General features: G+C 43.5%; 2 protein-coding genes across 6 annotated transcripts in view; both read right to left on the bottom strand.

Moving 5' to 3' along the window:
* The window catches only part of Gramd2a (GRAM domain containing 2A), a 42,079-nt gene extending 32,442 nt beyond the window's left edge, over positions 1–9,637 (bottom strand). The window contains exons 1-2 of one of the 2 annotated variants that reach the window (XM_048793415.1): positions 9,078–9,191; positions 7,231–7,339 (exon numbers count right to left, since the gene is read on the bottom strand). Coding sequence is in view for 1 of the 2 variants with exons in the window: in XM_015480061.2 (XP_015335547.1) it covers positions 9,078–9,118 (41 nt within the window). In the remaining variant the exon portion in view is untranslated. Of the gene's footprint in view, positions 1–7,230; positions 7,340–9,077 lie in introns of both variants that reach the window. The other variant, XM_015480061.2, reaches the window with a different exon arrangement.
* An 867-nt stretch (positions 9,638–10,504) lies between these two features.
* Positions 10,505–24,009, bottom strand: part of Pkm (pyruvate kinase M1/2) — a 28,944-nt gene continuing 15,439 nt past the window's right edge. For 2 of the 4 annotated variants that reach the window (XM_048793410.1, XM_015480467.2), the window contains exons 4-11: positions 21,403–21,534; positions 20,750–20,936; positions 19,775–20,045; positions 18,524–18,674; positions 18,123–18,275; positions 14,485–14,651; positions 12,095–12,276; positions 10,505–11,211 (exon numbers count right to left, since the gene is read on the bottom strand). In XM_048793410.1, coding sequence (XP_048649367.1) covers positions 11,105–11,211; positions 12,095–12,276; positions 14,485–14,651; positions 18,123–18,275; positions 18,524–18,674; positions 19,775–20,045; positions 20,750–20,936; positions 21,403–21,534 — 1,350 coding nt within the window. In that variant the 3' untranslated portion in view covers positions 10,505–11,104. Of the gene's footprint in view, positions 11,212–12,094; positions 12,277–14,480; positions 14,652–15,023; positions 15,191–18,122; positions 18,276–18,523; positions 18,675–19,774; positions 20,046–20,749; positions 20,937–21,402; positions 21,535–24,009 lie in introns of those variants that run through there. The other 2 variants (XM_015480469.2, XM_048793411.1) reach the window with 2 other exon arrangements.

The raw sequence follows: 24,009 nt of genomic DNA, 5'->3' as shown, positions 1-24,009 counted from the left end.
GTGGGGGGCGGCTCTGCCCCTCAGCAGGCCGCTGGGCCTGTTCTGTGGGTGGTCACAGTTCCGTCTACCTTGCCGGTGCAGGGGGAGGGGCACAACTTATTCTTTATGTATTTTTTTTATGTGGTGCTGAGGATGGAACACAGTGCCTCACATGTGTGAGGCAAGCGCTCTACCACTAAGCCCCAGCCCTCAATCATCTAACAACTTATTGTTAGGAAATAATTGTACACAAATTTGAAGATATAATAAGAATGTTCACTAAAGTGCAATTAGAAGAGAAAAAAGGAAATCATATAAGTGTCCATTGATAGGGCACAAATTATGGTTTAGAATAGCAATGGAGGGGCTGGGGATGTGGCTCAAGCGGTAGCGCGCTCGCCTGGCATGCGTGCGGCCCAGGTTCGATACTCAGCACCATATACAAACAAACTAAAAAACAAATATTAAAACTATCTCTCTCTCTCTCTCTCTCTCTCTCTCTCCTCTCCTCTCCTCTCCTCTCTCTTAAAAAAAAAAAAGAAAAGAAAAAAGAATAGCAATGGAATAGAAGGTTATATAAGGCACTTGTCTGGCACGCGTGAGGCACTGGGTTCGATCCTCAGCACTACATATAAATGAATTTTAAAAAAGGTGTTATGTTCATCTGCAACTAAAAAAAAAAAAAAACAGAATTTAAAAAAGAAGGCTATGTGGGCTGGGATTGTGGCTCAGTGGTAGAGCGCTTGCCTAGCATGTGTGAGGCACTGGGTTCAATCCTCAGCACCACGGTTCGATCCTCAGCACCACATATAAACAAAGAAATAAATAATGGTCCACCAATAACTAAAAAAAAAGAAAGAAAGAAAGCTATGTAAGCATAAAAAATATTTACCAATATTTATTATTAAAATTTATTAAAAATAAGTCACTATTAATAAGGAAGGAGAGCATTATATAATATTGGGGAAACATTATAGAGAACAGAATGTATAATAAAACACATACAGGAGTATATCACTAAAATCCACAATGTTTTTCTCCATGAGTTGAGATTTCACATGCATTTTATTTTCTTATTATAGTCTTCTGTATACTTTGCTTATATTTTATGATCAGAATAAACCCATAAGTTTCATTTGGCAAAAATAATTTTAAAACATACAAAGAAATAAGAAGAAGAAAATTAAAAATAAATAAATAAATGGGAAAAAAGATGCCAGTTCTCCAAGCTGGTGCACACCTGTAATCCCAGTGATACGGGAAGCTGAAATACGAGGGTTGCAAATTCAAGGACAGTAGGGGCAACTCAGCAAGATCCTGTCTCAAAACTAAATAAGGGCTGGAGGTGTGGCTCAGTGGGAGAATATCCCTGGGTTTAACTCCAGTACTATGGGAAAAAATAAGAGAAAGAAAAAAATAAAGAAAAGAATAAAAATGTAGAAAACAAAAATAGTTTCAAAGCCAAGTAATATTAATTAAAAAACACCTCTGAAATTCCATATTCCTAAAATCTCCCCCTTTACTATGCGGAAACCCTCAAACTCAAAGACAAAAAGAAACTTGGTTTTATTTGGGGTTTAGTTTCGTTTTTGCAGACAACTAGAATGTTTTTAGATGTTACTTTTTATATTAAGTTTTAAAAATTATCTTAATTATACAAATTTATGGGATACAGTGTGATAACTTGATACATATACACAGTGTGTACTGATTAAATCATGGTAGTTAACCTTTCTATCTCCTTAAACTTAAAAAAAAATTTTAGGGCTGGGGTGGTGGCCCAGTGGTAGAGCACTTGCCTAGCACATGTGAGGCAATGGGTTTGATCCTCAGCACCACCACATAAAAATGAAATAAAGATAATGTGTCTACCTACAATTAAAAAATAAATATTTTTAAAAATACTTTAATTAACAGCAATAATTGTACATATTGATGGGGATACATTGTAATATTTTGATACATGTATATAATATGTGCTGATCAAGTTAGGGTAATTAATATTTCCATCTCCTTTTCATTACCTTGTATTTGGAGACTTTGAGCTACTCTTGTCTAATTATTCATAAAATATGTACTAGATTAACGTGAACTATAAAGAGACTTCATTTTTAAAATGAACTTGGGCCAGGCGTAGTGGCGCATGCTTGTCATCACAGTGGCTCAGGAGGCTGAGGCAGGAGGATTGCCAAGTTCAAAGCCAGCTTCAGCAAAAGCAAGGCACTAAGCAACTCAGTGAGACCCTGCCTCTAAATAAAAATACAAGATAGGGCTAAGGATGTGGCTCAGTGGTCCAGTGCCCCTGAGTTCAATCCCCAGTACCAAAAAAAAAAAAAAAAAAAAACTTGGCTGGACTGGGGTTGTGGCTCAGTGGTAGAGCCCTTGCCTCACATGGGTGAGGCACTGGGTTCAATTCCCAGAACCACATAAAAATAAATGAATAAAATAAAGGTACATCAACAACTAAAAAAATACTTGAAAAAAATGAACTTGGCCAAATTTATGTGATAAAATTGATCAAAATTAAACACACACACACACGTAAAACTGGGAAAATCTGAGTAAAGTCTATATATCAATGAATTATCTCACTGTCAATTTTTTGGTTGTGAGATGTTACCACTGGGGGAATTGGGTGAAAACTACGTGAGATCCCTCTGTATTATTTCATAAAAGTTCACATAAATCTACAATGATCTCCAAATAAAAAATTTACTTTTAAAGATGAACTTTGAGCTAGGGCTATAGCTCAGTGATAGAATGCTTGCCCAGTATGCATAGGTGCTAGGCTTGATTCCTAGCACCAATCAATCAACAGACACCAATAAATAAATAAATAAGTATTGATTAAATTTTGCACCTTGAAAAGGAAAACAAAACAAAACGAAAAAAAAAAAAAAACAGGAAGGTCTTTTCAGAGCCAGGTGGGGTAGAATCATCACAGAGTTTCTCCAAGCTGGAGGCCCTGCCGTGAAAGTACCTTTTGGTGAGAACACACTGTGTACCAGGCCATTACATAGCCTGAGAACCTTTGAAGGAGGCCAGATGTGAATTCATGAAGAACAAACAACTCAGAGCACTAACTTAGGGAACAAGAATTGGAGCCAGATCTGTCTGAAAGCTCAGGCCCTTCCTACTGTATCACATTGACTACAAATCTGGGAATGACTTAAAAGACACCAAAACATAACAAAAACCTATTTCAGTGTTACCTGTATCAAAGAACTTGGTATAAAGAAATAAATATTTGAGTGATTTAAAAAGGTGGAATTGTATTTAGATAGCAGGAATTTTAAAATGTGAGCATATGCCGGGTATGGTGGTGCATGTCTGTAATCCCAGTGGCTTGGGATGCTGAGGCAGGAGGATCATGAGTTCAAAGCCAGCCTCAGCAAAAGTGAGGCACTAAGCAACTGAGTGAAACCCTGTCTCTCCATAGAATACAAAATAGGGGATGTGGCTGTGTGGTTGAGCACCCCGGAGTTCAATAACTGGTACCAAAACAAAACAAAAAAAAAAAAAATGAGCATGTATGTGAATATCATTCCTTAGGTATGTCACCGTGGTCCTGATTATCAAATAGTACTTTCCAGCACCCAAATGGACTGTGCTCTATTTAGTGATCCTTCACCGAGGAATGAACTTTTGTCTTTGTGTTCCTTCTTTGATAAAAAGTGATCACTCCTAGTGAGATCAGTGCAGTCAGGGTCATGACCACTCCTACTTTCTCTTCTCTGGTTTTATCTGCAAGGTCCATTAGCTTTCCCACTTTCTGCTTTTATATCAAGCCAACTGGTTATTTTTAATCCTCTAAAGTCTTCTCCCATCTGTATGGACCCAGTTGACAGCCTATGGTAAATCACATCCCTGGAGACAGGTAGGGGAAGTCCTAGGGTTTCGGACCAAATAGTTGGGTCTGAATAAAGGGGCATATTTCTGAAAAGAGAGCATTTCACTTTTATTAGATTCTCAATGTACCTGATAACTCCAAAATGATCGAAACTACTTGTTTAGTCTAATCAGTAACAAAATGGGCTTAAAATAGAAACTTCAAAACTAATCACTTAAAAATAATAAACAGCTAGCATGGAACACCTCCCTGGTGCTTCATCTGTGATCTCTAAAAAGTATTTCCCGCTAAAAGGAACTGGGATCCTTGGAGATAAAGCTGATTCCAGATAGAGGTAGGAAATGCACAAATGAGCCTAAAACCTCTAAACATACCACAAAGAAAGGAAGCCATCAAAGTCCGGCCTTGTGGCACAAAGACTTAGGAGCCAATTTAAAGATGGGAAAATCGAGCCAGTCGTGGTGGCCTGTAATCCTAGAGTCTCAGGAGGCTGAGGTAGGAGGATCATGAATTCAAAACCAGCCTCAGCAAAAGTGAGGCATTAAGCAACACAGTTGAGACCCTGTCTCTAAATAAAATACAAAATAGGGCTGGGTATGTGGCTCAGTGGTTGAGTGCACCTGGGTTCAATTCCTGGTACTCCACCCCCCCCATCCCCCCTACCCTCCCCACCCCCAGCCAAAAAAAAAATTGATACACACTTAGCATGCATAAAGCCCTGGGTATTATCCCCCAGCACTAAATGGAAAAAAAAAAAAAAAAGGTCAACTTGAGCATCAATAAAAATGATGTCTACAAGGATCTGAAACATACATATCAAATATATATCAAAAATATGCATTAAATATTCAAACATGTTTAAAACCATGATACCATAGTAATATAAAATTACTCATTGGTTACCTTTGGTGTATACAAGGGACCCATTTCATGATTTTGAAAACCAGTAAATATGAGAAAAAAGTCAAGCATTTATTCTGCCTATCTAGTACTAGCTATACTTTAGAGTAAACACATAGTTGAAGAGGGAACACTTCTTTTTATAGAAAGATTATGGGTAATAAATGAATAAAGATGACAGAATTAGATTAATACCATTTTCAATCTCTAATTAAATAATGGGTCTAATTAAATAATCATCAATGGCTACTCACATCCCCCAAACAGAAAGAAACAAACTTTGTAAGCTTCCTGAAGTGCACAATGTTCCCGAAATTGGACCAGGAATCTAGATCCAACTCCCAATTTATATGAAATTCAGGAGTCAGGGAACATTTAAAACAATATCAACAACCTGGGAAATGGTACAGGACAAATAACCTAGAGTTTTTGCAAGAAAAAAGGAAGAAATGGAAGGGGAACCTATAGTGTAAGGATTATAGAGATACAGATATTCACAGTGTCAACTAATTATGTAAACCTCATTTAAATTCCTATTAAAATAAACAAATAGTACAAAGACATTTAGGAGACACTGGGGAAATTCAAATGCTGACTTTAAGGAGTTACTGACATTTTTTAAGGAATAATAATGATATTGTCATAATATTTTTTAAAGATCTTACCTCTTATAGATCACCTGAAATATGTACGGATGAAATAATATAATAGCTTAGGTATGCTTCAAAACAATCCAGAAAAGAAGGAGGGAGAAGAGAGGTACATGTGAAACAACTTGGCCTGTGACTTGATCATTGTTGAAGCTGGTGATGGACACATGCCACTTATTACACTATTTTCTCTCCTTTTCTGTGTATGTTTGAGACTTTCCACAGCAAAAACAGTTAGCAATTAAAAATATTAACATTTTTCAATTTGGTAATGAAGGAAGCCCTGTATGAACATCATTTCTGAGATCATATCACTGGGCTATTTTAAAATAAAATTTCTGAAGAGGTTCTTAAAAATTCAAAAATTATACCAAATTATGTTATGTGCATGTATCAATATGTAACAACAAATAGTACTATAATGTATAATTATAATGTATCAATAAAAATGACCTTATTAAAAAATTCAAAAATTCTTTTAGGGGCTGGGAATATATCTCGGTGGTAGAGCAAATGCTTAGCATGTACAAAGTCCTCGATTAGATCCCCAGCACTACCAAAAAAAAAAAAAATTGAATTGTTTTGTGTGGTATAAATGATCATCAGCAAGTTTTAAGTAATTTGGTTAAATGGAACATTATTAGAAATACTTAGTTGTTTGAAACAGACATTATTATTACTGTGTGTATATATGTGAATGCATGATCAATGTGATTCTGCAACCTGTATAAGCAGAAAAATGAGGTATTATATCCCATCTATTTCAAATGTATGACATGTCAAGGTCATTGAACTGTCATGTGTAACTAATTAAAACAAATTTAAAAGAGAGAGAGAGAGAGAGAGAGAGAAATTGTTATAACCAGGAACAACCGTTGGCTCAGGCAAACCATCTACACTGAGGCTCTGACCCTCAGTCAGAGAAAAAAAATGCCAGAAGGATATTGACAATTACTAAATATATCTTTGACAGGCTATGTCAATACTTGAGGGAGAAAAGTAATTCGTGTTTGATTTAAACTAATTCTTTAAGTACTTTGGTTTTCAGGTTTAAAAAATAGTGCCAACCAAAAACTCATGTCTGCTTAAAAAATTAACAGTGTAAAATAAGCCAACAAATAAATAGATAAAAATTAATGATATAATTTTAAACATCACTGAGGAAACAATAATTTAGGACAAGGATTTCAAGATTGGTTCAACTGCCACAGATTATTAAAACATTCCAGTCCTAAATTCTAATGAAGCATTTCCCCAACTAATAAAAATGTGTAGTCGTGGGAGGAGGGAAGAGGAAACACTTTGTCTCTTAGAGGCTATGTTCTGGAGAACAATGCCTTCCTTTGGAATCTATGCCATAGCAGACAGCTACACCTCAGGGAGGCTGATACTTCTTAATTACCCAGGAAGCTCCATTCCCAGGGGTTTCTGTTCTCCCTCTCATCCTTCCTCTCCTCCACTAGTAAATAGCTGGGGAGTTAATCAAAGGTTCAAAAGTTGGTGATAACAGACGGTGACAAACTGATGCCCTGCAGCTCAGGTGAGCAGTGGCACAGTGGCCAAGATGGACTTTATGTCAAATTTGCATCAGAGATGGCTGAAGGATCAGGAGAGTTTATTTTCGTTTCTCGGAAAAAAAGAAAAAGAAAAAGAAAAACAAATCATGTTCAGACTCAGACACTAGATACCAAAGTAGAATTCTGCACTTCTTGATGACATGGGCAATCAGGGCAAAGGGGAAATTATGGGAAGAAATGAAACACCTTCAGAAATAGAGGAGGAAACACACTAGTTGGCAGAATCCCTGAACAACTGCATGGAGAATGCCATCAAGGAGTCCCATATCCTTACCTTATGGTAAAACAGGCCAGAGAGGGAAGCAATTTGCTCCAAGTCACAGCAAAACAGGAACAGTGTGAGGTTTACGACTGATTTCCAGAGTGAGGCTCCTCATGCCAATCTATAAATATGGAATGTGGCATTCAAGGGCCAAGCAAAAGCTTAACCAGCTTAAGGACTGGGGGGAGCCAACACAGCGGGCACTAGCAGCTCAAGAAGGGATGGAGGGGGCAGGGAAGCAGCGTAAATCATTTTTAGATGCGGTGACCTTAACCCTAGCAAGTGAGGCAGCATCCTAGGTGCATGAATTAGAATACAGGTCTTTCTAATCTGTGTTAAATTTTAGCTTTGAGGATTCAACCTAAACTCAGAAATTTGAAAGCAACCAGCAACATCAAGGAATAGATGGGGCCCAGGCTGATCTCTCTAGCTTATTTAGAAAATCATCTCAACTAGAAGTTGAGAAGTACTCCCATTTGGCCCCGACAGAAACTCTCCTGGAAGCTCAGGGCAGCCCTTGTCAGCCTTGCTCTCTGGATCTGCCCATTTGTCTCAGAGATGCCTGCCATCTATTACCTCAAACCTAAGAGTGACTGCAGCATGGAATGGATGGGACTCTGGCAAACCTGACCAGAAGACCATGGAAGGGACAAATTGGTCCCCTCACTATAGAATGGGAGGGACACTTTCCTCTCCACCTCTTCCACCCTGCCTTGTCTTTATTCTGAAAAGAACTGAATTCAGTGCCAGCGAGAGGTGTACAGGGGTAGGGAGACAGCACAAATTGTCAGACTACTTTCTATCATTCCGTAGGAGACTGACCTCTGCAAGGACAGGCATCTTTGAACAATCATGTATGGTGAGGAAGGGGACAAGCAAAGCAAGAACAAATGAAGCTGGCTAGAAGCCCTCCAAAGCCTTTTAGGGACAGAGCAGAGGGAGAGCCCTAGATCCACACCCAGGAACAAGTGTGGATCTAGGGCTGATTTGGGCACAGGCTCACATTCACACTACTTGGCTTCAGGCTACCTGGCCAGGGGTGCAGGGCTGTCCACCAGAGCTCAGACTGGTGTTGGGACCTGGGCAGGGGCAGGAATTTACAGCTTCATTCACTGACTCTATTTTTCCCTATATAATCCCATTCCCAGGTCCCCAAAACTTCATGGAGCAAAACCCACAATTCTTAATGTCCTCTGCAATGCCACCTGCTGTCTGCTCTAGCCCCTTGCTCTCCCCCATTTGCAAGAACTTTCCTTCCTCCCAAGTCGACTTTGACCAGCTTTCCAGGCTTGAAGACCGGCCCCAGCCCGCCCAGCCTGGCGCCCGGGCGCGGCCGAGTCGTGCTGGGACAGCTCCGCGCTGACTCCCGGGCAGCTACGAGCCGCTACAAGTGTAGATCCGGCAGAGAGGAAACGGCAAGACCCTGCAGGGGCCAGCAGGGAAGCCACAGACTTTGAGTGGAGGGCATTCGGGACTGATCGATATGGAGGGTAATGAATAAATAAATATATGAATGAATGAATGAATGAACTGCAGCGATGGTGGCGGGTAGCGATGGATTCATACTGTGCCCTCCATTGCTCTAATGCCGCCGGGACCGAACTTCAGCCCCCAGGTTCGGCACCCTTAGAAACATCCCGTCCCCACACGAACACCTAACAGCTCCGTAGGCGCCCAGCCCGCGCGGTGCCGTTCTGGACCCGAAGCCGCTTTCCCCGCAGTCAGAAAGTGCCTGCCCTGGGGGTAGAATGCACTGAGGTGGTGTGGGGCCCCGGAGCTGCTCTGCTCCACGAGACATTGAGCCCCTCGAAGTGGCTTCTGGAGTCGCAGACCCAGTCCCAGGGCCGCAGCTTCCTTACCTGTCCTCCTCTGTGGCCTCGCTCCGGTTCAGAGCGGTCATCCCGGCGCCTACTCCAGACCCAGCACCGCGCTCGGGACCCAGAGCCCGAGAACCCCGCCCGCCCCGGGCAGAGCCCGCCTTCACCCGCCAATTGGCTGCTCTGTGGGCCGGGCTAGCCCATTGGCCAAGACTTCCCCTCTCCTGACCGCCCAGGTGAGGCCCCTATCTCTACACAGATCCGCATTCTGGATTCCCAGAATGCGAGGTCCTGGAAGATAGCGCCCAGGTCTACATACCTACGGGTCCTCACATAGAGCCCCTTTTAAATTTTGTCCTCCTAGTCTTGGAGCGCGGTGCCCTCTACAGGAACGCAATCCTGCACTCCTACAACCCCTCCCAACGTTGAGATCCAGGGTGTTCCAATTTGGGACAACAGGGAAAATTTTTAACATGACAGTCAAAAATCCAGGTCACCAAGAATGCAAGGCCCAACATTTCTTTAATTTTTTACTAGTGGATGGACCTTTATTTATATGTGGTGCTGAGAATTGTACCCAGTGCCTCACACATGCTAGGAAAGTGCTCTACCACTGAGCCACAACCCCAGCATTATTTTTATAAGGAATCCGAGTTGGGAAGCAGTTATCAAGAGGTCAGTGATTGGTGTAACTGACAATAAACTGGGCTGAGCCGTGCAATTACGAATGGACCCAGAAGTTTTAGTTTTTAATATTGCTTGCCTGCAGGCCCCTTTCCCCACCAGGTTATTTGGTCCTTGAGTTTCAGGAGAGGGACAGACTCAATCCCATTCTTACTCTACCCACCCACCCACCTTGATCCTGCTGTTATCATGAAGAGAGCCATCAACATACAGAGACCCAAAGGGGGAAACTGTCCACAAACTTTCTGCACCTCAGGGCAGAATCGGAGAGCAGGGACTCAACCTCAGTTCCCTTAATAGCCTTCTACTGGGGCCGGGGTTATGGCTCAGTGGTAGAGTGCTTGCCTAGCGTGTGAGGTACTGGGTTCGATTCTCAGCACCACATATAAATAAATTCATAAAATTCCACTAATAAGTAAAGAAAATAGCTTTCTACTACAGGCAGCCTAAAGTGGAAGACCAACTAGTGCAAGGGCTACTTCACTCTAGGATTACACACCAGTGTAGTCTCAGGAGAAACTTCGTGCCTGCCTTCTCCCATCTTTGGCCCAAAAAAGGCATTACCCAGGGGTGGGAAGTTTTAGACAAAACCAGCCCAGTATGCTGGGAGTAATCTGCAACTCAAGGTCGTAAGCTACTGCCTTCCTAGCTGCCTCTGCACCCTGCAGATGGGCAAGTGATCTAAAACTCCCACCACAGGGCACAGGGCTGTTGCCATTTCCACCTGCTCAGGGAGCAGGGTTCAGCCTCCCCCCAGCCCCCACCAAGCAGAAGAAAGAAACAGGTGCTTCAGCTGTTGTTTATTGACATACAGGTAGGCTCTATAGCAACAGGCCTGGAGGTGGCTGCAGTGTGGGGAAAATGGAAGGCAGGGGGTGGAGTGTTTTTCTGCAGCATGAACGTCAGTCCAGTGGAGTGAAGGAGAACAACACAGTACACAACAAGGTGGACTGAGGGAGGCTGAGGCAGTTGGGGAAGCAAATAAGCGTCAGGGTCCGTTTGCATACACTGGAATCACTGCCCTACACCCTAAGCTCCTACCCCAGCTGGCTGTCTCCTGACCCCAGGCCAGGGCTAGGAGTTCTCTGGGCATCCACTTTCTACAGGAACTAACTAGAGGAGAAGGAGTTGTCACCTTCTTTCCATAGCTCTGGAAGCCTCCAGTCTTACGTTCCTCTTTTGCCCCTTTTTGGGTGGGACCACATGATGCAGCCAGGCTCTGGCTATCCCACTCGAGCAGGGTCTAAAAACAGACTTAATCTTCCCTGGTGTCCCAGCCCACCAGTGCCACACTACAGCCTAGAGTGAGCACTAGAAGCATTGCTGGCCTAATGGATGGGTTGGGGAAGGGGATAGGGCAGGGGTAGAAGGGGATCCAGGGATCATCATGGCACAGGTACTACACGCATGGTGTTGGTGAAGCCAGAGCCAGGGCGCCATCCAGTCAGCACAATGACCACATCTCCCTTCTTGAAGAAGCCTCGAGCCTTGCCTGAAGAAAAAAGATTGGTGAATAAAAACCAAGCCAAGCAGGTATGAACCTGAGGCAAATGCCCACATCAAGAAGCCCTGCTTGGTGGCACACGCCTGTAATCCTAACAACTCAGGAAGCTGAGGCAGGAGGATCATGGTTTCAAAGCCAGCCTCAGCAACTTAGAAAGGCTCTGGGTCTCTAAATAAAATATATAAAGGGACCAGGGAAGTGGCTCAGTGGTTAAGCACCTCTGGGTTCAATCTCTGGTATTACAAAAAAAAAAAAAAAGCAATCAGCAGCCACTAGTCAAAACTGGCTAACAATTACTCCCTCACACCACAAGGTGGTGCCAACCACACAGGGAAAGGGGAAGAGAGTAAAGTCTGGTCAGGTGGCAGAGCTGGCAGGAACCTTTGGACATCATTCAGTTTATACTCTAGAAGGTCAGAGCTAGCTGCTTCATCTCATCCCATGACCTCCTAGCTTTTGGGTACAAAGACCAAATCAGCACATAAATCTTTGTGTGCGCCACTCCACCATACAGTAGCCCTAGTCAATTTTATATAAAGAAAACCTAAGTAATAAATAAGCAGATGCCAAGTAATGGACAATTAATTTCACCTGGTGCCCCAGAGTGAGAGACTAAAGAAAAGGAGTAAGATGCTTAGCCCCACCACTCAAAGACCCCTCTTCCCTTACATTCTCTCTTTATAGAATGGGAGAGGATTCTGAAAAAACATTTCCATTGAGTATGAAGAGCAGTCAGCTGGGCCTCTTGTCCCAGAATGGATGGGGTTTGCATGCCTCCGTTTGTATTCCCCAAACCTACAGCATCTCAGAAAAACCAGAGCTCAATCACTCCTTCCCTTCTAAGCTCCAGCCCTTGCTCCCAGCTACGCACCAACATTCATGGCCAAGTTCACTCGGAGGTCCACATCCTCAGCCCAGGCATCCTGGACTGGATCCTTACACACCACAGGGAAGATGCCACGGTACAGGTGGGCCTGGCGAGCTGTCTGGGGATTCCGTGTCACGGCAATGATGGGAGCACGTGGGCGGTATCTGGCTACCTGGTGAGCAGACCTGAGATGCAATGGGAACAGGAAGAGACCATTAAACAGTGTCCCAGAAGCCTCCCAGGAAGCACAACATGGCCTTCGGCAGCAGCTCACTCTAATCCAACTCACTTCGCCAGCCTGAAAGAGCTATTCCTGGGCCTCCCTTGGAATGTAGGGAACTGCCTCCCAAGGCTGGGGAGCTCCTAATTTTGTACCTTCCCCTCCAAAAGGCTATGTTGCCATTTGCCCTCCATTCCATCCCCTCCCATTGGCTGATCATCCCCACATGGCCCACTGGTTGCAAGAACCTCTAAATTCTTCCATTTGGCCAGAAAGGCAGCCCTGGCCCAACCTCATCAGCACCCATTGCTCTTGCTGCCAGCCAACAGCTACAAGCCAAGCACCATGTGAAAAGCACCTGATTCTTGAAAGGGGCAAAGAACTGCAGCACAGGGCTGGGATCGTGGCTCAGCTTGCCTATCACGTGTGAGGCCCTGGGTTTGATACTCAGCACCAATAAAAATATATAAATAAAAGATATCGTGTCCAACAAATATTAAAAAAAAAAAAAAACCCACAGCACAGTGACCAGCCCTCAGGGAATCAACAACACGACACTTCTCAACTGTTATATCCCCTTCCCTACCCCACATGGTTCCCAGGTCCCCCAAGTAGTCTCAGCAACTGAACTTTAGAGCCTCAAGATGAAACCTGAGTAACAAAAGAAATCTTAGAAGTTCTATGATATAATATAGAACCCAGGTGAGCAGGTAGAACTCTGGGTGCTACACAAAAGGCAAAAACAGAATGGTGGTGTGGAAGCATGTCCAGGAACTCTGAAATCCCTCTGCCAACTGCTTCCTTGAACACTGACACTATACATTTAGAGATGCAGATGTGTTTCAGAAATTAGGGAGCGCCTTGCAGAAAGAACTGGGCCCTAGAAGGCAAGCTCTGAGGATACACAACAGGTGTCAGGGAAATTTAAGATGATCACAGCAGAACACTGCTTCAAGTTTGGCCTCCATACACATCCTTCAGGGAGAAATAGCTCTTGAAGTCCAGTCCAGCTGAGTGAAATCCCAGAAGACTAGAGCTAAAAATAGCCAAATAGCAAGGGTTGGCCCTTTCCACAAAGGTCAATCCTAATGGTTGTTTAGGCAAGAGCGTGGAGCCTCTGCTGAGGGAATCCACACAGACCCTGTAACCTGGTGCTTTGGGAAGCCCACTTGCCACTCCTCAGTGCATGGGCACTGCCTGTCTCTCCTCTTTACCCTGACCTTCCCCATCCTGCTGTCGAGGTCAAGGGGGACACTCCCCAGACTAGAAGATTGAGAGACAGTAAGACAATGTCCCAGGCTAGGAAGGAACCTCAAATCCAAGACCAACCACAGGCCTGAATACCTTAGCTCCAAAGAATACCAGCAAAATGGCATAGCAACCTTTCCTAGACTGGACAGACTCATCTTTGGGGTGCAAACAGGAACCAGTGTACCAAATAGGGGCATAGTGAACAGCATTAATTTTCCAAATGATTTTTTAAAAAGTACACAGTAACTACTACAAACAAAACTGGTTGTCTTATGCTATTATTTTTTAATTTTTTAGTTATATTAGACACAATATCTTTATATGTGGTGGTGAGGATAGAACCCAGGGCCCCGCACATGGTAGGCGAGCACTCTACCACTGAGCCACAACCCCAGCCCCTATCTTATGCTATTTTAAAGACCAATTTTTGTAGGGAGAATACTGGAGATTGAACCCAGGGGCCCTTTACCACTGAACTACACCCACACTTTTTTTTTTTTTAAATTCTAAAACAGGATCTTGCTAAGTTCTTTATGGCTTCACTAAATTGCTGAGATTATTGGTGTACACCATTTAAAAGCTAGAAGACCAGCTTTTAAATATCAAATAACCATTTGCAGTTGGTACTTAGAGCCTATCCATCATTATGCAATTTTTAATAGTTCACTGTGAATCATTTGCTTTGAATCCAAATGATTTAACATATTTGTTGAATGCTGCCTATACTATAGTCCTCCAGGCGCGAGGAAGGAACTCTGCCCATGCTGGGATCCTGGACTGAGGGAGCTGGGAAGGTGGCAGCTAGACAGTCCTTACCTTGACTCAGCATCATCTGAACACTGTTCAATGCACGACTCCCAGGACCCCCAAGGAGAGGTGCCACAGACCAGGGTATCCTCAGGGAGCCACTGCCACCTCCTACCTGCCAGACTTGGTGAGCACGATAATGGCCCCACTGCAGCACTTGAAGGATGCCTCCACAGCACCCACGGCGGCGGCTTCTGTGGGGTCGCTGGTAATGGGCGCCAGGCGGCGGAGCTCCTCAAATAATTGCAAGTGGTAGATGGCAGCCTCTGCCTCACGGGCAATCTAGGGGAGCAATATCCGTCCAGAGGGACAAGAGGGGGACAGAGCTTTGTCACAAAGGGAAAGGACGGAGAAAAAGTTACAGACAGCTGGCAAGGAACATATCCCTGGGCACAAAGGCCAAGAGGAGCATAGTCACTGGAGGTTTGGAGATGAGCAAGAGCAAAACTCCACAGGAAGCAGTCCTTCACCAGGTGCCTGTGACTTCTACCATGCCTATTGAGACAAAGGACCCTTTGATCCTGCCCTGTCATGACCTCCCTGGCTGCCTTCCTGCAGATGAGAAGAGGCTGTGTGCCAGGGCCAAGTGCAGGGCTGGCTGGAGCAAGGAAGAAGTTGGTTATCCTACAGTGGTACCTGCCCTTGGGGCCCTACCTGCCAGACTCCGTCAGAACTATCAAAGCTGCTGCTAAACACTTATAAGAAGCCTCCACGCTGCCCATAGCCATGGCCTCCATAGGGTCTGTGGAGAGACAGGAGGCTCGTGCAAGTTCTTCAAACAGCTTGCTGTGGTACATGGCAGCCTCAGCCTCCCGAGCTATCTGTAAGGTTTAGGAGAAGGAAGGGCAAGGAAAAGGGATAAAGAAGGAAAAAAAAAAAACAAACAAACCAAACAAAACAAGAGACAACACATGGAAAGATAGAACGGGGAATTAATAAGAGAGGAAGGTAAGATAACCTTAGGTTAAATCGTCGTTCAGGCAGACACAGAGGCAGAACGGTGGAAGTCCACCTGCTTTAGGAGGTATGGAGAATTTTGTGCTTCAACTTATGTTTCTTCCCCTCTGATATAGGGGAAACTGGGACTTCCATCCTAGAAGGATTTTTTTTTTGTTGTTAGAGCCATAGTAATATGGTGGGTAGGCTCTAGCAGCTGGGCATAAAGACATGCCTAGACTGAACCCACACTACTCCCTGGCAGAGGACTTGACCACGCTGCCTCATGACACAGCTTATAGCAAGAAACAGGGCCTCCTTCCTCACATGGCTGTCTGGATGAGGCAGGGTTGCCTCATGGATAAAGTGTATTTTCCAAGGCCTGCCATGGAAACAGACTGAACAACGCTGCAAAGCTGGGGTCAACATAAAGCCAGAGCTACACAGCTGAATTCTCAAATTAGGAGAAGGGAAACTGGCTAACTTGCGAGGGGCACTTTGCACAGCCATGTGAAGATATGGAGGCCTGTGGGAGCATGCAGACATGTTTAACAAGACATCTGATTAAAATCTAATGATTAAAATGGTCATAAGAAAGCCAGTAAGTTATTTATAGACTGCCTGCTCAGATAAGACTAAGAAAGAAAATTTAAGCTTTAGAGGATTATAATGCCATTATCAGTACCTTAGTGAACGGTAGATAAGACTAATACCATCTTATTAATTCAGCAGTATAAGCAGATGCGTGCCAGGGTATACCAGGTTAAAAGTGTTCTTTTTATAAGAATGGAGTGCATGCAGCCCAAAGGATAGCAGACATGAACAGGAAACAGGACCATACCTGGTACTGCCTAGCTCTTAATATGGGTCATGAATTGCATCAGTTAGACATAGGAGAAAGCCATGAATTGTTAAGGGAGGCTGTGGCGGCCAGTGTTAACTGATGATAGAAAGGAGAGGCCTGTACCACCTGGAGGAGCAGCTACTACCTGGCCCAGACCTCATAACTTATCTTCTGAGCAGTGCCATGCAATCCAAGCCTTGCAGCTCTAAGATGCCTGTCCATTCACAGAAAGACCAGGGTATGGAAGAAATGACATGGAATTCAGAACCCAGAGCTGAATCTTAGTCTCTGACCTCACTACAGTCCCCAAATAAAGACCTCTCCTTATCTGCTGTTAGAGTACAATGCTGCAGGAGACAAGACTGGTTTTGAAGTCAGCAGACCTGTTCTCAAACCCAGGCTTTATATTCATGTAACCTGCAACTACAAACTGAAGTAATGGGAGATATGAAGATTATGTGGACACAGGATTTGACATGATATTTACTAATAATGGCAGGGAATATTTAATGTTAAGGTTATAATTAAATATTTCAGCTAATCCATTTTAGGACAAGGTCTTGAGATATTAAGTGACTTGTCCAAAGACATAACAGTACTCACAATCTGGTTTCAAAGTTCAATAAATCAAGTCAAGGTCAGAGGCCAGAAAGTCACATAACTAAGCAAGACATAGAGGGGGGACATGTAGAGATGCAGAAAGGTGGCTACTCCAGAGGTGATAGGCTGAGGGGCACTTTCACCTGGGACAGACTTAGGAGCACCCTTCCATAGGGCAGCTTTGAGAATATGCCAAGAGTATCTGACCACTGGAACAGCAATCATATCACACAAATGGGGTGATGTATGGATGGCCCAGGGCCAGGCTACAGAAACATCCCTGGGAAAAGGGATGAGGTTTCTACCCATTTCAACATGGGGAAATTCACCAGGATGCCTTAAGGACTAGAATCTTGGGTAGGAACTCAGTTCACTACCAGAAGGCTACTTAAGCCCAGTAACAGGATATATATAAAGTAAAAGAGATACTTAGTACAGAGTTGGTTTGTTTTTTCAGTTATTTGAGGACCTGAAGAAAAGGGGGATAACACAAAGGGCTAAAGGGCAAGGTTCCTTTGCTGGCTAGAAAGGGAACAGATACAGGGAAATTTCACTGAGGTGTATGTTACAGAGACTGACCTAGAACTACCAGGAAAAAGTTAATTCATAACACTTATATTATCAGGCACAAGCAGCCGTAAAAACTAATCCCCAAGTTAATTCTTTGGAAGGTTCCAGGGAGGGATCAAGCAGGACAAAGGAACTGGAACTCTTATCTCTGAAAAGCAAGAGCAGCAGAAGGACACAACCAAGCTGGAAATCTCTAAGAACTCCTTCTCAGGGAGAAAGAACACCCATATCTCCCCAAAGGTTCTCAGTCCAAAGCCCGCAAGGCGCAGTGCCCTTCCACTAGTCACTTGATGTCACTTTTTGGTCTGGCACATCAAAGTAGATCCCATGCTGAAGGCACCATGCAAGGCTAGCTCAGGCAGCTCATGTGGGCAACACCCACCAGTGCAGGCCCACAGGTGGGGAATCAAATCAGAAGGCAAACAGTAAGCACAGCTGGGAGCATGGCCTTTTTCAGAATAGGGCAGAGGCACTCAGGCCCTCTGGACTGTCCAGAGTTTAAAAGTACTAAATCAGTACCCCAGGACTTAAATCAAGGAAAGGAGCCACAGAAACACTGTGATGTCTGATGGAGGATGCCTCGGGAAATAGGAGAGGGTGTGTGAAGGGAAGACAAAACAAACAAACAAACAAACAAACCAGGAGGCACCCTGCACCCCCACCCCCTCACTCTTGTTGCAGTGACTTGGAGGACCATGAAAGACCCTGGTTAAGAGGATGCAGAAGCCTAAAAAGCTCTGTGCTAGAGCTTGCCTCCATACCAGCTGGAAGCCTAGGGCACAGGGTGGGCCCTAATTACTCACCAGGTGCTGCATGCGAACAGCCTCCAGAGGGTAGTCCCCTTTGGCTGTTTCTCCAGACAGCATGATGCAGTCAGCTCCATCAAGGACTGCATTGGCCACATCACTGCCCTCAGCCCGGGTGGGGCGGGGCTTCTTGATCATGCTCTCCAGCATCTGGAAAAGGACAAAGCATTGATAAGACTTGGCCTGTGCTCTCTTCAGAGACAAATGACTGTAAGCTGATCCTTGGGACACAGTGTGTAGGTTCATAGAGCACAACTTGTGTAAGTGCACCAGGGGGTGGGGATATGAGTGTGTATGTTAAGTGCCATAGGGTCCATAGGAAGAGACCAGCTAGGCTCTACAGCTTTCCCATGCAAGCATGTGAAAATGAACAGGAGAATACAGGAGGGGGGACGTGCCTGTGTAGCACAGATGACAGGCTTCCCAGCTCGGTTGCACCGCCCAATCATCATCTTCTGAGCAAGGAAGACCTTCTCTGCAGGAATCTCAATGCCTAGATCACCACGGGCCACCATGATCCCATCGCTGGCCTCCAGGATCTCATCAAATCTGATGAGAAAATGGGGAAGAGATAAAGAGAGCAAGGGCCACAAGTACAACTACTGACCAGAAGATGTCAGAGATTCCCTGACATAGATATCCATATATAATGTGTGGAAGAGATAAAACTTTCCAGCAATCTCAGCCACACAGGATGGGCCAACAATTCTGCTAGGCTTCTTCAACTCCAATATGGATACTTCACTGAGGGGAAACAAGGGGAAGTGACAAGGTCTCTTCGGAAGTCCCATGGGCTCCTTTTCCCTCTCTGTCTGCCTCCTATAAGGAGCCCCTTTGATTATCTCTCTACAATCTCCACTGTCCAATCACCACTTCCAAGGAAGAAAGTAAACCCAAGGCCTGCTGATTGCTTCTGATACAAAAATGCACAACCTCATTTAGCCAAGAACATTTGAAGGCTGAACATTTTATGTTGGTTCCTTCCCATGTGGTTTTGCCTGATGTGGTTTGAGCCAAAGTCAATTAGCACCCATGGCTTAACAGAATGGCAAAGAGGTTGCTCTTCTCACCCTCCCAAGACACTCCTAACCACATGAGTAAGTCTGGGTTTTTAGCAGTGTCACTAAAAACTGATCATACTCACTTGACTCTACTTTGTGAGCACTGGGAAAATGGTTAAGCTCAGGTGGAGCAACCTGAACCTGGAGAGGACCCATGTTTCCCTAATGGGAGCTGAACAAACCATACCAGAATTAGACTGATTACCAGGCCAGCTGTTTTCTAGGTGAAGTCCAAAAGGCCCTAAGCTTCCACATGTCAAAAAGGAGCCCCTTTCTAAGTACCTGCTATTTCCTATTCTATCAAACACTGATAATGCTCCTGCTCAGGAGTAGAGCATGATGGCCCTGGACCTGGTGACCTAGTCCCCAGGCCCATGGAACAATGCTAAGCCTCCAGCATCTCATTCACCTGAAAAACCATGAGAAACTTAAAAACACCAATTATTCTGCTCTCCCAAGATACTCTGATTCAATAAGTCTAGATCAATCTTGGGAGGCCGCATTCTGATAGGCAAGTGTAGTCACAGGATAAATATTGCCCTTCAGAATGCTGAAATGGAACTGAAGTGGGGAAGATTGGGGACTTACCTTCGAACTCCTTCGTGATTCTCAATTTTGCTGATAATCTTGATGTTCTTTCCTTTCTCTCCCAGGATCTTCCTAACTTCATGGACATCAGATGCTTTGCGGATGAAAGATGCAAACACCATGTCTACATCCTGCTCAACCCCAAACTTCAGATCCTGGATGTCCTTTTCTGACACTGCAGGCAGGTCCACAGCAGCCCCAGGAAGGTTCACACCCTTCTTGCTGCCCAAGGCGCCACCATTTTCCACCTCTGTCACCAGAAAGTCAGCACCTATGCAAAACAGAGTAGGGAGGGGAGGCAGAGCAATGAGGGAACACCTCAACTGGAAGATAAGTAGCAGACAGCAAAGCCCTTTCTCTCCATTCAGAGGCACACAGTGGGCACTAGAACCATAACCAGAATTCAAATCCCAAGTCCACTAACTGTGTGACCTTGAGCCAGTCTATATGCCTTAGTTTCCTCACCTCTAAGTAAGAATAATAATACCTACTCATAAAATTGTTTTAAAACTCAAATACATCACCAAATATAATGTTTACTTAAGGAGCTGGGATTGTAGCTCAGTGGTAGAGCATTTGCCTTGCAAGTGTGAGGCCCTGTATTCGATCCCCAGCACCACATAAAAATAAACAAATAAAAATATTGGGTCCATCTACAACTAAAAAAAAAAAAAAAAGTTTACTTAAATTTTAGCTATCATTCCCAGGCACACACAGTCCTGTTTACATCATATTGATGGATGGAATATAGAAGGAAGCAAACAAGCAGATAGTCAAGAAGTATAAAGGATGAATAAAAAGGAAATCTTCTCATATGTTGCAGGAGTGCAATTAGGCTGGACTGATGGTTTTTGAGGATAAATGGGTTATGAAAGGCATTTCTAAGAATGTATTGATTCAGTCTTGCTTCCCGGCTTCCTTATATCAAGAAACTTTAGAAATGGGATGTTTTTAGAACCTGACCCCCACACATACCTTTTTCCTTCACCAGCAGAGAAATAAGTCCATCATCCACATAAATCTTGCTACCCACTTCCACCACTTTGCAAATGTTCTTGTAGTCCAGCCATAGGATGTTCTCATCACACTTCTCCATGTAGGAGTTATCCAGAGTGATCTTAAGAGTGGCTCCCTTCTTCAGCTCCACCTCTGCGGTGCCGCTCTATGTACATGTACAAGAGGGAATGTAAGAATCCAGACTGCAGAAGCTAGCAACCCACCATCTGACAGGAACGGAAAAGTTCTTTCCCCCAGGGAACAATGTTCAAATCCCAGATGAAAGTAATAAGAAAACTTTTATCTTCTTGAATAAATGCTCTTATTCCCTAACTTCATAGATTTCAAGGGAATAATCCAGAGAAAGAATGATGTCATACTACTCAATGATGGGGGGAAGAAAGATATGAAAAAATTGCTCCTCAAAGTGAGAGACACTTGGGAGTGGCTTTTAGAGTAAAAACCAGCTCCTGTGTAGTACCATTTTCAAGCAAACTAGATCAAAAAAAATTTTTTAAAACAATGATGAAAATAAAACCTTCATTTGTACACCAAAACAAGGCATCCAGGCAAGACACAGACTATCAAAGAGGCATTTTGCGGGCTACCTTCTTTCTCCCCAAGTTACTTACGCCCTTGATGAGCCCAGTTCGGATCTCAGGTCCTTTAGTGTCCAGAGCCACAGCAACTGGCCGATAGAGAATGGGGTCAGAAGCAAAGCTTTCTGTGGCTGCACGGACATTCTTGATGGTCTCTGCATGGTACTGAGAGAAAGGGGGAAGATAAGTGTCCTCTCACACCTGGATCCAACTCATTCCTTGCCCCAGAGCTGAAGCTGATCACTTAGAAAAGCCTGTGGAAGTTTCAGACCTCTACCACCATCCTCTATTCTCACTGTCCATATACTGGGCATCCTCTATACACTCCCTTTAATGTCCTCAGCCTTAAACCAGTTTTGGGAATGTTCAGAATACTACAACCAAAAACCACTAAAGAGGCCAGGTACACTGGCACATGCCTGTAACCCCAGCGGCTTGGGAGGTGGAGGAAGGAGGATTAAGAGTTCAAAGCCAGCCTTAGCAATTCAGCATGGTGCTAAGCAACTCAATGAGACTCTGACTCTAATAAAATAGAAAATAGGGTTGGAGATGTGGCTTAGTGGTCAAGTGAAACCGAGTTCAATCCCTGGTACCCCAAAACAAAAACAAACAAAAACCCACTAAAGCCAAGGGTTTGAACAGATCTCATCTGTGTCTCTTCAACTGTTCTCTTGTCCCTAGGACTCACTGAGAACCCTAAGCAAATAAAGCAGAAAACTGGAGCAAAAGACCCATGATTTGTGTTTGGACAAGGTTTCCCTAGCTGTTAGGATCAGGTTCTGTGCTTTTTCTCTATCGATCCCAACTACAATTCAAACTGAAAGTTGTTGACTTAAGCTCAAAGTGGTCCAAGCTAAATAATTCATTACTAAGGTCATATGGACCTGGTTACATAATCACATTCTAGAGTTCTAATTAGAGAGGAATAGGAAAAGGTGGTCAGATGCTTTTTTCTGAAGAAATTCCCCTTCACTTGCAATAAATCCTGGTTTGAATCTTCCCTTAAAGCTCTTTCCCTTTGCCACTACTGTTAAATTAAAAAAAAGACTTGGTCAAGATAAGACGTCAAAAGAGCTCTTAGATACTATAATCCTTGTGACACATTACTGATAACAGGGGTACTTAATTGAGCACTTTATGGGCCTTGTCCTTTAAACACCTTTGTCCATGAGGGCAGCAACTGCAAGCAGGCTTGCTTACTATTTGCAGGTGGTTGGTGCAGAGCTGGAGCCATAACCTAATCTCTAAGGACTGTGCTGCCTAAAGGCTGTGTCTGAACTTCTCAGATTGGAACTCACACTTTAAATGACCCACTGGTTTGTTTTGTAGAAGTTCTCAAAGTTACTGAGCCTCATCCCCAGTCCTTTTTCTTATTATTTTTAGACAGGATCTCATTAACTTGCTTAGGGCCTCACTAAATTGCTGAGGCTATCCTTGAATTTGCAATCTCCTGCCTCAGACTCCAAGGCTGCTGAGATGCCAGGTGCCATGCACCCTGGTGTCAAATGCCTTTTCCTCAGAGTTGATTTGATATGAGTTAAAGAACACATGAAGTACTCAGAATGGAGTCAAGCATATGGTCATTATTTAATAAATGTTACTTATTATCATCATAATCTTATAGTGACCACTCTTACTTAATCCCAATGTAGAACTCTATGCTCCTAAAATAAAACGTTCTTGATCATGGGTCATAAAATTCCTTTAACACACTATGGGATTTGAATTGCTAAATTTTAGTAATGCTTTCTGCCCATCTTTCTAAGTAAGATTGATTGGTCTAGAGTACTAACCATTAGTACTAACCTGGTTAGTCTGGTTTTGATACTTTCCCTGTCTGTCCCTGTCAGTGTATTGGTTTTAAAAGAACATGGGGGAGATTTCTGTGCTACTATAATCTCTGGAACAGTGTAATGGAGGATTAAACTGTCCCTTGAAGGATACAAAATTTAGCTATTAAAGTCATTTTGCTTTGAGCTGAGGATGGAACTTACTGGTAGAGCACTTGCCTAGCATGTACAAAGCATTAGGTTTGCTCTTCATCATTTGTCTCTTAACATTTTTAAGGAAGCTAGATGTCATACTCACTTTTCCAACTTTTTAAAGTGATTGGGCTTATTCATATTCTCTACCTTTTGAATAAATATATTTTCTTGGAAAATAGTCAATTTCACCTGTATTTATAGAAATTAAGTCTTTCTTGACCTTAAAAATCTCTTCTAATGTATATGAACTACTTCCTCTTTTTGTGCTGGGGATTGACATAGGGTCTCACATATGCCAGGTAAGCACTCTGCCACTGAGCCACATTCCCAGCCCAGCATCTTCATATTTTTGATCAGACTTTCCAGAAGTTTCTGTTTACCTATTTCCCCACCCAGCATCAACTTTTAATCTGAAAAATTTCTTTTGTATTAAGCTATGCCTTTATATAAGATCAATTCCTTCTTGTTGCCCTTTTAGGTTATTTTTTCAAGTGTTTTGAGATGGAATAGTTCATCTACCTTGAGATTTCTGCTTCCTAGAATAAGTGCATTTAGAAGTTTTCTTAATTATACTTTAGATTTTGTTCTCAACTTTCATTAAAGAATTATGTCAGACAATGTTTCTGTATACTTTCTATTTTATACAACTTGAAGG

The sequence above is a fragment of the Marmota marmota genome, unplaced genomic scaffold (assembly GCF_001458135.2).
Source record: "Marmota marmota marmota unplaced genomic scaffold, marMar, whole genome shotgun sequence".
NCBI classification, from domain to species: Eukaryota; Metazoa; Chordata; class Mammalia; order Rodentia; family Sciuridae; genus Marmota; species Marmota marmota.
Note: the sequence above shows the minus strand (reverse complement) of the source record. Positions and strands in the feature narration are given on the sequence as shown.